General features: G+C 41.0%; 1 protein-coding gene across 6 annotated transcripts in view; it reads left to right on the top strand.

Annotated features, from left to right (window-relative positions):
• COL5A3 (collagen type V alpha 3 chain) overlaps positions 1–12146 on the top strand; it is a 137438-nt gene that overhangs the window by 121895 nt on the left and 3397 nt on the right. For 5 of the 6 annotated variants that reach the window (XM_087956548.1, XM_087956550.1, XM_087956549.1 and 2 more), the window contains 7 exons: positions 4445–4498; positions 5111–5218; positions 7929–7982; positions 9445–9498; positions 11411–11518; positions 11597–11650; positions 12026–12061. In XM_087956548.1, the coding sequence (XP_087812674.1) occupies positions 4445–4498; positions 5111–5218; positions 7929–7982; positions 9445–9498; positions 11411–11518; positions 11597–11650; positions 12026–12061 (468 nt within the window). Of the gene's footprint in view, positions 1–252; positions 1516–4444; positions 4499–5110; positions 5219–7928; positions 7983–9444; positions 9499–11410; positions 11519–11596; positions 11651–12025; positions 12062–12146 lie in introns of those variants that run through there. The other variant, XM_087956553.1, reaches the window with a different exon arrangement.

Consider the following 12146-nt stretch of genomic DNA (forward strand, 5'->3'; position numbering starts at 1 on the left):
ATTATTATTAAGAATTAAATATACAAAAGCCAAACTAAGATTGTTAAAGGCCAGAAAGGACATGGATGAGGTCTTTTTACCCCATCAGCCACATCCAGCAATGAGTGCCCCCCTCAGTACTCCAGGCAGCTGGAAAAACCAGATTTTGATACCTTTCCAGAAGGCCAAAAGGAAGGAGGCAGTTCTCACCTCCAGTGATAGTTATAGACACAGCATAAACAATGCTAATCAGTTAACTCTTTACAATCTTAGAAACAGGATTTAAAAACACAGGGCCTGCCACAGAGGCTCAAGAATATTTTCTAAAGCTCCTATAGGCCAGACAAGGAATAATGGATGGAAACTGAACAAGGAGAGATTTAACCTGGAAATAAGGAGAAACTTTCTGACAGTGAGAACAATCAATTAATAGAACAGCTTGCTCTCGGAAGTTGTGGGAGCGCCATCACTTGAGACTTTCAAGAAGAGATTGGACTGCCATTTGTCAGAAATGGTGTAGGGTCTCCCGCTTGGGTGGGGATTGGACTAGATGACCTACAAGGTCCCTTCCAACTCTGATTATCTGTCTGTTTGAAGAAAACATAAAACAGACAGTAATATCCACAGACCAGAACACAGAATCAGAAGCAACTCAAAGCAGAGGACTGAGCAGACCTCAAAACTCTAAAGAAGGACCAAACCATCACCATATTCCCAGAAGACAAATAAACTTTGAACTACAGTTATCATGGACAGCATCCAATATATACAAAAACCCAAAGACTTGGAAGACAAAGAAATCTATCTTCCAGACAGCACCAACCCAATAGAGAAACTAGATGACCCAGTCAAGAGAACCCTTAATGACCTAACCAAAAAAAAGGGGGGAATTCACAAAAGAAGAACAGTGGTGGTTGCCAAATTTTCATCTAGTTGTGTCATTATCAGGGACTCCAACATGCAGCATAGCTAAAGAACAAAAAAGCTTGGACATCTCACAGAGGGGAGGGAATATTCTATCAACGTCCCATTACGGTACCTCCCAAAAAAATCAAAGGCCTAAAAATAGAAGAAAATGGAAGTATGGTTTCATTTAATGTCACAGCGCTCTTTATATCCATAAATCTGAAGCTAGTGAAAAAATTGATGGCAGCAATACTACACAACATACTCGACCTAACCAAATACACTAAGACTGAAATACCCATAATCATGCACCTCATCAATGTTTGCCTCACTATCTACTTTCAGTTTGATGACAAATATACCAAAATATCAGAGGAACACCCATGGAATCACCCCTCTCATGATTCAAAGCAAAGGTCTCTAAAGTACAACCCACAGTAACAAAACACAGGGAAATGCTATGTTTATACATTGCTTGAAAGTCTTATTAACTACTTTCTTGATAGGCTATAAAGCAGCTAAAAGAAAATTGGGCATAGATTAAAGATGTGATATTTCTGGAACAAGAGCCCTTTTAGCCAAAGGTAGTAATTTGATTTGTTTAAAAAAAAATGGGGAAACATCCTTTCAAGAAAGCCTGCATCTGGATAATTATGCAATAAAGAAAAACATCAAGGTAATTTGGTAAAATAAAATGAAGTTCTTGGGGAAATTATATTGAAAACCCACTTTATGAGAAGCTATATACAAAGACTCCTTATATTAAAAAAGTCATGAAAGAAAACATTTGCAAAATGTTTTTTTAAAAGATTTTTTTAAAAAATCTGCCAAAATAAAATGATGTACACAAATATAGCCCTATGATCAGAGTTAGTACTCAACCGGTTTGCATTGGTTCAGGCAAACCGGTAGCAATGATTTGGTGTGGGTCGCCGAACCGGTGGCGACCCCAGCTGGCCATGCCCCCGACCAGGTCATCCAATCGCTCACTTGCCGCAGTTGCTCTCCTAGCTTTCCCTACTACATGGTGGCTGTGGCGCAGCTCAGGGCGGATGTCCCAGGGCTGCTGCACCTGTGCACTGTGTGTGCAGCCACTACACACGCAGTGTGCATGTGCAGCAGCCCCGGGATATCCGCCTGCCTGCCCGCCCTCCCAGAGCACATTTTCTTCCTCCTCCCGGCGGACACACCTCTTCTAGCCCGGCCCGGTCCGGCCAGCCAGCAGGTGGGTGGGAAGATGTCCCGGGGCTTCTTGCCCCCCTTGTCACAAGATGCCTGCAGTCCAGCAGCCGCACCAAAAAAAGCACACCCTGTTCTATGTGCCGGGCCTGGCAAGTCCGAGCAGCTGGCGCATAGAACAGGGCGGCAACAGACTGTTAGAGAAGTGGAGCAAAGCCGGAGATCAGTAGCCGCCTCTTTTGCAGTGCAGAAATCCTCCCTGAATTGGCCAGCTGCTCTTCTCCTTTGCTTATTTGTTCTGTATGGCCAAGGAGGAGGAGACTAGCCGGCCAGTTGGGGGAGGATTTCTGTCCAAAAGAGGTGGATGGAGACTGAAAAAGAGTCACCTCCAGCAGCAGCCCCTTTGGCCGGCTGGTCTCCTCCTCGGCCATACAAAACAAACAGGCAGAGAAAGAGGAAACCAACCAGCCAATTCAGGGAGAATTTCTGCACTGCGAAAGAGGCGGCTACTGATCTCCGGCTTCGCTCCACTTCTCCAACAGTCTGGCACCGCCCTGTTCTATGCGCCGACTGCTGGGACTTGCCGAGCCTGGCACATAGAACAGGGCGTGCTTTTTTCAGTGCAGGTGCTGGACTGCAGCTGCACTGAAAAAAGCACGCAGCAGCTGCAGGCATCTCATGACAAGTGGGGGCGAGAAGCCCCGGGACATGTGGTCACCTGCTGGCTGGCTGGCTGGCTGGGCTGGAAGAGGCGCATCCACCAGGAGAAGGAAGAAATTGTGCTCTGGGAGGGCGGGCACCGGGCAGGTGGGTGGATGTCCCAGGACCACTTAAAGGTCAACTTTAAGAGTGCCCCCATAGAAGAAGCTGAGTAGTGGCAGTGGGGGTGACGGGGGTATGTGTCCCTCCACAAAGAGTGTGAAGGGAGGCAGACACCGTACCTCTGAGGAAAAGAGGAGGTGCTGAAGTCCTGGCTGTCACCCGGGAGGGGACCGCGGAGGGATCCATCACATGCCCCTGTCTCCCCCGCTGCCGCTACTTTTGCTCTCACAGATGGCCACAGCAGCGCCTGCAGCAGCAACAGGCAGCGCCACAACAACGAGGTACAGTAAGATTTGGCGGTGCAAATTTATCTCCAAGGGGCTTCTGGCAAAAAACAAAACAAAACCATCCCAAAACAAAACCCATTCGGCAGGCAGACTTGGCAGGCAGTCATGATCTTTAGTTGGGCTTTTATTTTGTCAGCCCAAGGGTGGAGGAGAGGTGGAAAGGTACGTAGGAAATCACCCTGTCTCTGCAACATCTGTCATGTGACTGAGTGGGTGTGGCCAACTCAACGTCACTCGCAGGAAGGTGCCACACCATCTTGCCGAGTTGACCATGTCACATGACCACCAAGCCACGCCTACCAAACAAGCCACGCCCACAGAACCGGTAGTAAAAATATTTGAATCCCACCACTGCTTATGATATAGCCAGTAAAACAGAATGGATGCTTCCATGAAAATTATGTTTGATCGACTTCCCTCCCAGCCCCACTCCCTCTTCCATAAGTGGAAAATATTTCTTGTAAACAAGCGGAACCGATATTAAAATGCATCTAAGACCCCTTAGAGGAAATCATGAATTTACAATTTCACACTAGGCACTCCCCTGGAAATAAATGTTATCTTCTCTCCTTTGGCAGAAATTCCAGAATGAGGGACATGCTCTCCAATTTAACTTCTTCTGATACTGGTCCTTCTGATAAAAAACATTGGCTCTGTGCAGGCTGGTTTTATAATTTTAGGTTAGCTTCATTTAGATTTCAGAATATGGCATTTAATTTGTAATTATATACATGCCATGTTAGATGAAATTGAAATAATGTAACTTTCCTTTCCTGGTCCTGATATAAAATAAAGATTGTATTTCTGAACTGTTTAAATGAAAAGAATCCTATGAAAAAAGGTATACAGATATCCTGCTTACAAAGAAGGTTGAGGTTGACTTGGAAAATCATAATTCTTTTAGTGGCTTTGCTTAAAATTAAGCAAATGTATATGAATTCTCAAGTTATCTTTAATTGTCTGAACAATATTCATAACAATCCATGTGTACTATTTAGAGGTATTTTATTTCTGTATTGTGAATTATTTACAGGGATGGCTCCTCTCTAATATGCTGTCCATTTTATGTGTGATTTGCCTGATGTTTTTTCAAACTGATAGCAAGTTGTTTAATTTTTGCATAAGCTTATGGTTAAAACAAAACTTTGCATGTTTATTTAATAAAATTGAGAGTATGAATAGAACTAAGCATTCTCTAGAAGGACAGAAATCTTAACCCACGAGATCTTAATCCAAGTGATTTATGCAGGGACTTCATTTTTCTGTTCCAGGGACCTTTTGGGCAAGCTGGACGTGAAGGTCGACAGGGTGAGAAAGGGACCAAGGTGATAGAAACCAAGCTAATTTTATTCTGCTATCCAGTAAAGGAATGCTAGTTTCTCTTTTGTTTTGTTTGTTTTTCTTCCGCCTATTCCGCTATCAGTGTTTCCCCGCAGGGTTGGACTGAAGCGAGGCAAATATCTCAGAAGATTCTGAAAAGTAGCAATGGCTTCTCTGTGTTGGAAGACACATATCTTGTTTCTCAATCTTAGTGATTTTAAGATGTGTGGACTTTGTCAACTCCCAAATCTGGAAGTTGAAGTCCGTACATCTTAAAATCACTAAGATTGAGAAACACCATGTTACAGCCTCTGCCACAAAGTATATTGGAGGAAGTAACATTCAACTGTCAATCTAATTAATTTTTGTACATATGTATGCATAGGAGAAGTTATTCACGTAATTCTTGACAGCAAAACATACTATACAAGAAATCATTCTACAATAGCCACCTCTATCCTTCAGTTCAAAAAGCAAAATGAATCAAATTAAGTTAGTATTCTTCAAAATGCTCTGCTCCATGAAAATAGTGAATAATAATTGGACAATCTTGAAATAATAGAATATTGTTATGATAAATGGATGGTTTTTCCCTCTCTCTTTCTCTCTGTCCATAGGGTGAATCTGGTATAGAAGGTCCCTCAGGGAAAATGGGGCCTGTGGGCCCACAAGGGCCTCCAGGCCAACCTGGTTCAGAAGGTCTGCGTGGAATTCCTGGCGCAGCAGTAAGTATCTTCAGTTCTTGGCAAACGGTTGACAGAGGGATGAAGGAGAATAGGCTGCAAATGAATGCAATATCATGTTGAATGGAGAAAAATGCAAACATTAGCAATAAAGTTCCAAGGCAGAAAATCAAGTTTCTTTAATAATGTGAAAAGAGATTGAGGAGAAAGTGAGTCTCTGTTCTTCAGTCTAAAAATAGAGAAATAGAAGCAATGAACTTTGAACTACTAGCAGGTGGATTTAGTTGAAAAATTAGAAAAAGGTCTTTCTAATGCTAGAAGACTTGGGCAAGGAATAATAAGGTTGGAAAGGTGGTGGAAAAATATTCTATTCTTTGGAACAAACTCTGCTTTAAGGAATAAATGGACTAACTCCAGGGCATTTATTTGATCCCTTTCAAATGAGTGACTGTAGTTCAAAAGAGCTTTTGGTGCATCAGAAGGGAGGCACACAGCATTTTAAAGTTGTTCACATTGTCAACTGAGGTAAATGAAGCGGTGAAGACATCAAAGAAAGCTCCAGCTGAGCATGGAGTTCCCTTAGATGCACACATACTGTTCCTTTAGTTTATAGGCCATTTATTTTATAGGGCTTAATGAGTAATGATTGAAGAATTTCCTCTTAGCAAATTCTGATCCAGCTTTACAGTACATCATGATCTGCACCTCTTAGTTAAGAAAATTTTAATTTATTAATTGTTTACTTCTTTGTTTATTTTAAAAGAAAAGAGAGGACAAAGACAAAAATCATAAAGTACAGATGTTACATGGAAAAGTTTGCAGAGTAACTTAAAGATAAAAATTAAAACACAACACAAACTATTCAACCGGAAGAAACATCTTACTTTTATCTTGATTTATTAACTTGGATTAAAACAAATATGAAGTCTCATGACCATTTTACTATTCTAGTACTTTCAAAACTTGTATTTAACTATTATTAAAATCAAAATTTAGATTAGACAAGAAACCTATGTTATAAAAATAATGAAAAGAGTTTAGAAACTGTATTTTAAGAGAACCCAAAGCTCAGATGTAATGGCAGGGCATGTACAGAATTGTACTCCATAAAGAGTTTCTAAGTTAAACTGAAACTAACATCTGACTTTTTTTTTCAAATACAGTGTACTTTAGACTATGTCACATTCTCCCAGAACATAAACTGTTATTTTTAAAGGAATTAAATGTGATTTCCAGTAAAAGGCATAAAATATCCTTGTGACAAATATACTGTATAAAAAACCAGCTCAGTAATTGGTAGAAAAGGAAAGTTAGCATACAGGATATGTTTCATTCTGTAATGATCATCTTCCAGCTGAGCTGAATTTTATGACATTTGCACCAAATATATGTCTCTTAAATTCCATGCTTCCTCAATGCCTCATGCTGTTATCAGATTTTTTTTAAAAAATGAAAAGGAGTATATTAAGAGAAAAAATTGTTTCAAGAGCATGTTTCTAAACATTTGGGGGGAATGTTCACAGCTGTAAAAAAATTCACATGTTGATTTCTGTTCTAATAAGTCCAGAAGTAACAAGAACTAGAAACAGGATTGGACAAAATGCTAGATTTAATGAATTTATGTGAACCTGATAGTTATGCTTTGCCTAAGCCATTTTCTAAAACCAACTCTCAGTTTGGATCGGAACTACACAGCGAAACTTTTACTGGACAGTTGTCAACTGTGTTGTCACTTGATGGAGTTCACAGGAGAAGGAAAAGAACAGCTATTTTGCAAAGAATTCTTTCTTCCTTCCTTCCTTCCTTCCTTCCTTCCTTCCTTCCTTCCTTCCTTCCTTCCTTCCTTCCTTCCTTCCTTCCTTCCTTCCTTCCTTCCTTTCTTTCTTTCTTTCTTTCTTTCTTTCTTTCTTTCTTTCTTTCTTTCTTTCTTTCTTTCTTTCTTTCTCCCTTCTTCCACAATAAGGGCAGGGGAAAATAGCTGTCCATAATATATTTTGAGAGATTAACTGAATACATAATGGTAAGTGACCACATAACATTGCAGAGTCAGCTTATTATTTGTCAAAAGAAAATTACAAGATGATTGAAAACTTGCTTTTACTCCACATATACCTTACCAAATAAACTTGCTTTTACTCCACATGTATCCATAGCCTTGTTGAGACTTTTTTTTAAAAAAGAAAGACACATAAAAAGTATCTCTAAAGGATAATTTCTTTTTAAATTCATTATTGTGAAAGTGAATGCAAAAGTTTAATATGCAAGGCAGTCAGGTTTTCTTTTGATAAGATATTTCAAGACAACTGGTGCTGCAGCTCCTCTTACTGATTTGCTGTGTGGCCTTTTTTTTATTAATTCCATTAATTCTAATAAACTTTTGCACATGCTACTCTCCTCTTGGAACTGTTGGAGAGGCAGGTGGAATGAAACAATATGGCTGTTTGGCTGTTAGAGGTAGGGCAAATGACTGAGTTTGGGCAGACTCAGGAAGACAAGGGAGGATGGGACGGCTGGTGTGCTATGATCCATGGGGTTGCAAAGAGTCATGACTTAGCAACTAAAACAACAACAAAAAAGATTTTGGCAAACCACTTCAAGGTTACCTCCTCAAAGCTTTCCATGGGTACAGATCAAAGCCTTTTTCACAGGAAGGAGATGATGTAGAGAATGGGAGAGTTTGCCCAGGTGTACTTTTTAGTGCCAAAAGCCTTTTAATTCTTGTTGCTAATGTTGCAAGTTCTTTCTTCTCTAGGGTGAACCTGGTCTACTGGGAGCTCCAGGACAGGCAGGGCCCCCAGGTCCCATGGTAAGCAAAAAAGAAATGGCCTCTGTGCAACAGCTGGTCTTGTCCTGAGACTGTCAGTGAACAATGCTGAGACTCTTTCACAATGAGTTTCCCCCTACTTAGGGTTGGCCTTACATGGGTATTTATTGTTGGGGGCAATGTTAGGAGGGCCTTCTAATAACAACAAAAAACAAAAGAATCCAGCAGTGAAATGAAGTAGGCTTTTCAAATTATTTTTCAAAAAAAAAAAAAAAGGGAGGGAAGCAGCTGCTTATTCTGATTCATTGAGCAGCTATTACATCAACATTCATGGTTGATTAAGGCTCAATTCCCAGAGGGAATTACTAGTTATGATTTAAATGAATTAGCCAAGATTAAATTATAAACTGATGCCATATCAAAGAATAGATGTGAATGAACCTATATGAAGGAAACAGTTGTCAGAATAGGGGAGGACAAATGAGTAACAGTCCTACTCTTCTGGTGTCTCTGGATTATGGTTTGCTATTGACTCCAGCTCTAAATGGCCATTTATTGCAAGAGTGCTCGATTCCTGTTGGCCCAAAGACCATATTCAGCCTTGTATAGCATATTGTAAGCAATACACCCAAAGTGGATGAGACCATTACTTATCTGGAGCAGGGAAGACTGAAATGAATGTCCAAGCCATGGGTGACAAACTCACTGTGTCATGTTGCCATCACATGATGTATCGCTATATTGTTTCCCTTCATGGAGCTGTGGTGGGCGTGGCCTGTACATGACACATCTGGCCCACAGTCGCCAGTTTGACATCCCTGGTTTAAGTTTCTGCAAAGAATAATGTAGCCCTTTAAACTTTCACAAACTTCAAAACCAAGAAAAAGATCCAAAAGCTGAAAATGTTGGGTGTATACACTACACTGGAGGGCCTCACTGGTTCATCACACTAGTAATACCACACTTGATCATCATGATATAAAAAAGACATTTGGACTCTAGAAAGAGTGCAGAGAAGAGCAATGAAGATGATTAGGGGACTGAAGGCTAAAATGTGAATGGTTGCAGGAATTGTGCATGCCTAGTTTAATGAAAATAAGAACTAGAGGTGACACGATAGCAGTGTTCCAATAGCTAAGGAAGCGCCAGAAAGAAGAGAGGGGGGGTCAACTTATTTTCCAAAGCACCCGAAGGCAGGATAAGAAGCAGTGGATGAAAACTAATCAAGGAGAGAACCAAACTAGAGCTAAGAAGAAATGCCCTGACAATTAGAACAATTAATCAATGGAATGACTCCAGAAGTTGTGGGGATCCATCATTAGAAGTTTTAAAGAAGAGATTGGACAACCATTTGTCTGAAATGGTATAGGGTTTCCTGCCTAAGCAGAGGGTAGGACTAGAAGACCCCCAAGGTCCCTTCCAACCCTGTTATTCTGTTATCATGAAGCTTCCAGGCAGTGCTTCTTGAGTTCCATTCTTAATGCAGCTGTTCTCCTCTTCATAGGGTCCTGCGGGGCTCCCTGGTCTCAAAGGTGATTCTGGCTACAAGGGAGAGAAGGTAAGCATAAATAGACTATTCCTGCCTGGGTAGAAGATGAAAGACCTTACAATCTTCAATTGAATCATCTCTTGTCCTAGAAAGGCTTCTTCTTTCTGCAGCTACCCTGTTAAATCTTGAGCCTTCCTTTTCAATTGTTGTAACTGTTAGATGGGGTCTTGCATAATTTATGACCCAGGAAGCTGATGAGCCTTAGATAGTAGCTCAAGAAGAATTGTATATTTGCCTCCCTGCCCAGAACTGCTATAATTCAGCTAGGTTAAAGAGGCGATTGTTAAGCACATCTGGAGATATTCAGTGCTACATGTACTTGAGGGGGAGCTCACCAACTATCAAACGGGATTGCTTTAGAATGTTATTAACTCATATAAGACCAACAGAACAATGCACTATTGGAAATCTCAGCTTTTTTTTTAAATGAATGGATGTTGAATGGATCATAAGAAAAGAGAACAAGATAGTATCAAGCAGCAGTAGATGAGTATGAGGTCCTTTCTAAATGACCATGCAGTCCTTACCTAACCATTGCAGCCAGGACTACTGGAACCACTGTCACTAAGTGGTATGGTAACATGGTGTTTTGCTTAATGGCTACTTTGCTTAGCAATGGAAATTCCAATTCCAGTTAGGGTTGTGACCAGAAAACTACCTGTATTAAGAGTCATGGTGGCGCAGTGGTTAGAGTGCAGTACCACAGGCTATTTTTGCTGACTGCCGGAGGCCTGCAATTTGGCAGTTCAAATCTCACCAGGCTCAAGGTTGACTCAGCCTTCCATCCTTCCAGGGTGGGTAAAATGAGGACCCAGATTGTTGGGGGCAATAGGCTGACTCTGTAAACCACTTAGAGAGGGCTGTAAAGCACTGTGAAGTGGTATGTACTGTAAGTCTAAATGCTCTTGCTCTTGCTATTAAGCAAAAGTGTGGGGCTTCCTTCTATCTAATGAATAATAGTTGGTTCTGCTCTCATGTCATGCTTAACTGGAGCAAAGTGTTGTGTATACAATTGTATGAACACAGTAGGGATGGATTTGTAGAGGTCAGTTTTAGACACAAACAACCTAAATTCCTCTTGTTCAGCAGTATTGTTCAAAAAAGGTAAAATAGTTGATAGAAACCCAACTAGGTTTCCACCTAGGTCAACTGAGACATTAACAATTGTGCATTATGCCACAATTTTAATATGAAACATAGTTGCTTTGGATTAAGCTAAACATCCCGCAGCCAACTACACTGAACAGAATAACATTTTAAGAGTGCTAACCTGCTCTTCTTGCCTCTCGCCTTAAAATCCCTAGAAGATCCTGCAAATACAGGACTGCTCTGGATTATCTTGTCTGTCTTATTCTTCCTTTACCCAAAGCAACATTTTCCCCAAATAAACAAATAAAGCAGCTTCTTGATAGCTTCAGCCAAAATGGCTTCTTGCTCTCTGATGAAGGCACAGCTGCCATTGGTTTATCAGTTTACATCACGATCCAGCAGTAGCAGCAACCCTGGTTACATTCATTGTATGAACATAACCTGTATTTCACTTTGGAGAAATTCTCTTTTCTTAGCAAGATCCAGGAATATGTGTCTATATGTTATGTATAGGGATGGGGTTGGGGCATATAGTACTTTAAAATGGCCTTTTGCTTTCAAAAGGTTTGACTGAAGAACTCCAGTGAAGAGAAGTGGCTTCTCAGCAATGGAGTGGCTACTTTGCTGGAAAGCCACTTTTCCTGAAGTGAGGCAGCAGAAAATTAAGATAGATCAGCACTCCATAATACTTCTGGTCAAAATGACAGTGCAGAACCTTTTTCCTCCATGATGTGAAGTACCTTTTATTATACACTGGTTTCAAAGTTCTCCTCTTTGTCAGAGTGTTATTTTATTTTAATTTTTTTGCTAAGCAGTTCCCTTTTCCTTCTAGGGTCATGCAGGACTCATTGGGTTGATTGGTCCTCCAGGTGAGATGGGTGAAAAAGGTGACCAGGGGCTGCCAGGGAACCAGGGAACACCAGGCACTAAAGGCGACCCTGTGAGTAGATGGAGGCTGGTTGAGATGGGACTCCCCAATCAGGCACACAATACTGATACTCTTTTTCCTCCTCTAAAGGGTAACACTGGACCTCATGGTCCTCCAGGCCCACCTGGATCTCCCGGCCTCTTAGTAAGTATTTCCTGCAAGATTCTAAGTAGCTTCCAAAATAATTCCTCAAAAGCTCCCACTCAGGATATGGGCTTGTTGGTATGAGAACTTCTCTGGAACTCTGCAACTTTTGTCTCCCTCTTCCACACCCAAGTTATTTTTCTTTTTATGTGGCTGTGCCTCTCTCATCTGTTCTTCCCCAGTTATCTAAAACCTTTTATTCTGACCATATTTCATCATTATCACTATTTCATTGTCGCCTATCCATATTTTCTGACATTGTCTTTATTTCCTTAGTTTCCTTGCAAAAGGATATTATCTCTTACACTATTTTGCCATCTTCTTCTTACATCCAGGAGCTCCTTTCGCCTGTTGACCCTTTCTGTCTTTCCATAGGGCCCTCTGGGACAAAAAGGCAACAAGGGGTCTTTGGTAAGTCCCAACCAATACTGCAGGGCTCATGAAGAGGAAGAGATTAAACCAGAGTTGTCTACATAGGAGTTGTTATTCTAAGGGC

This window comes from Notechis scutatus, chromosome 2 (genome assembly GCF_049901735.1).
Source record: "Notechis scutatus isolate UNSWTSFEM ecotype Mainland chromosome 2, rNotScu1.2, whole genome shotgun sequence".
Classification (NCBI taxonomy): domain Eukaryota; kingdom Metazoa; phylum Chordata; class Lepidosauria; order Squamata; family Elapidae; genus Notechis; species Notechis scutatus.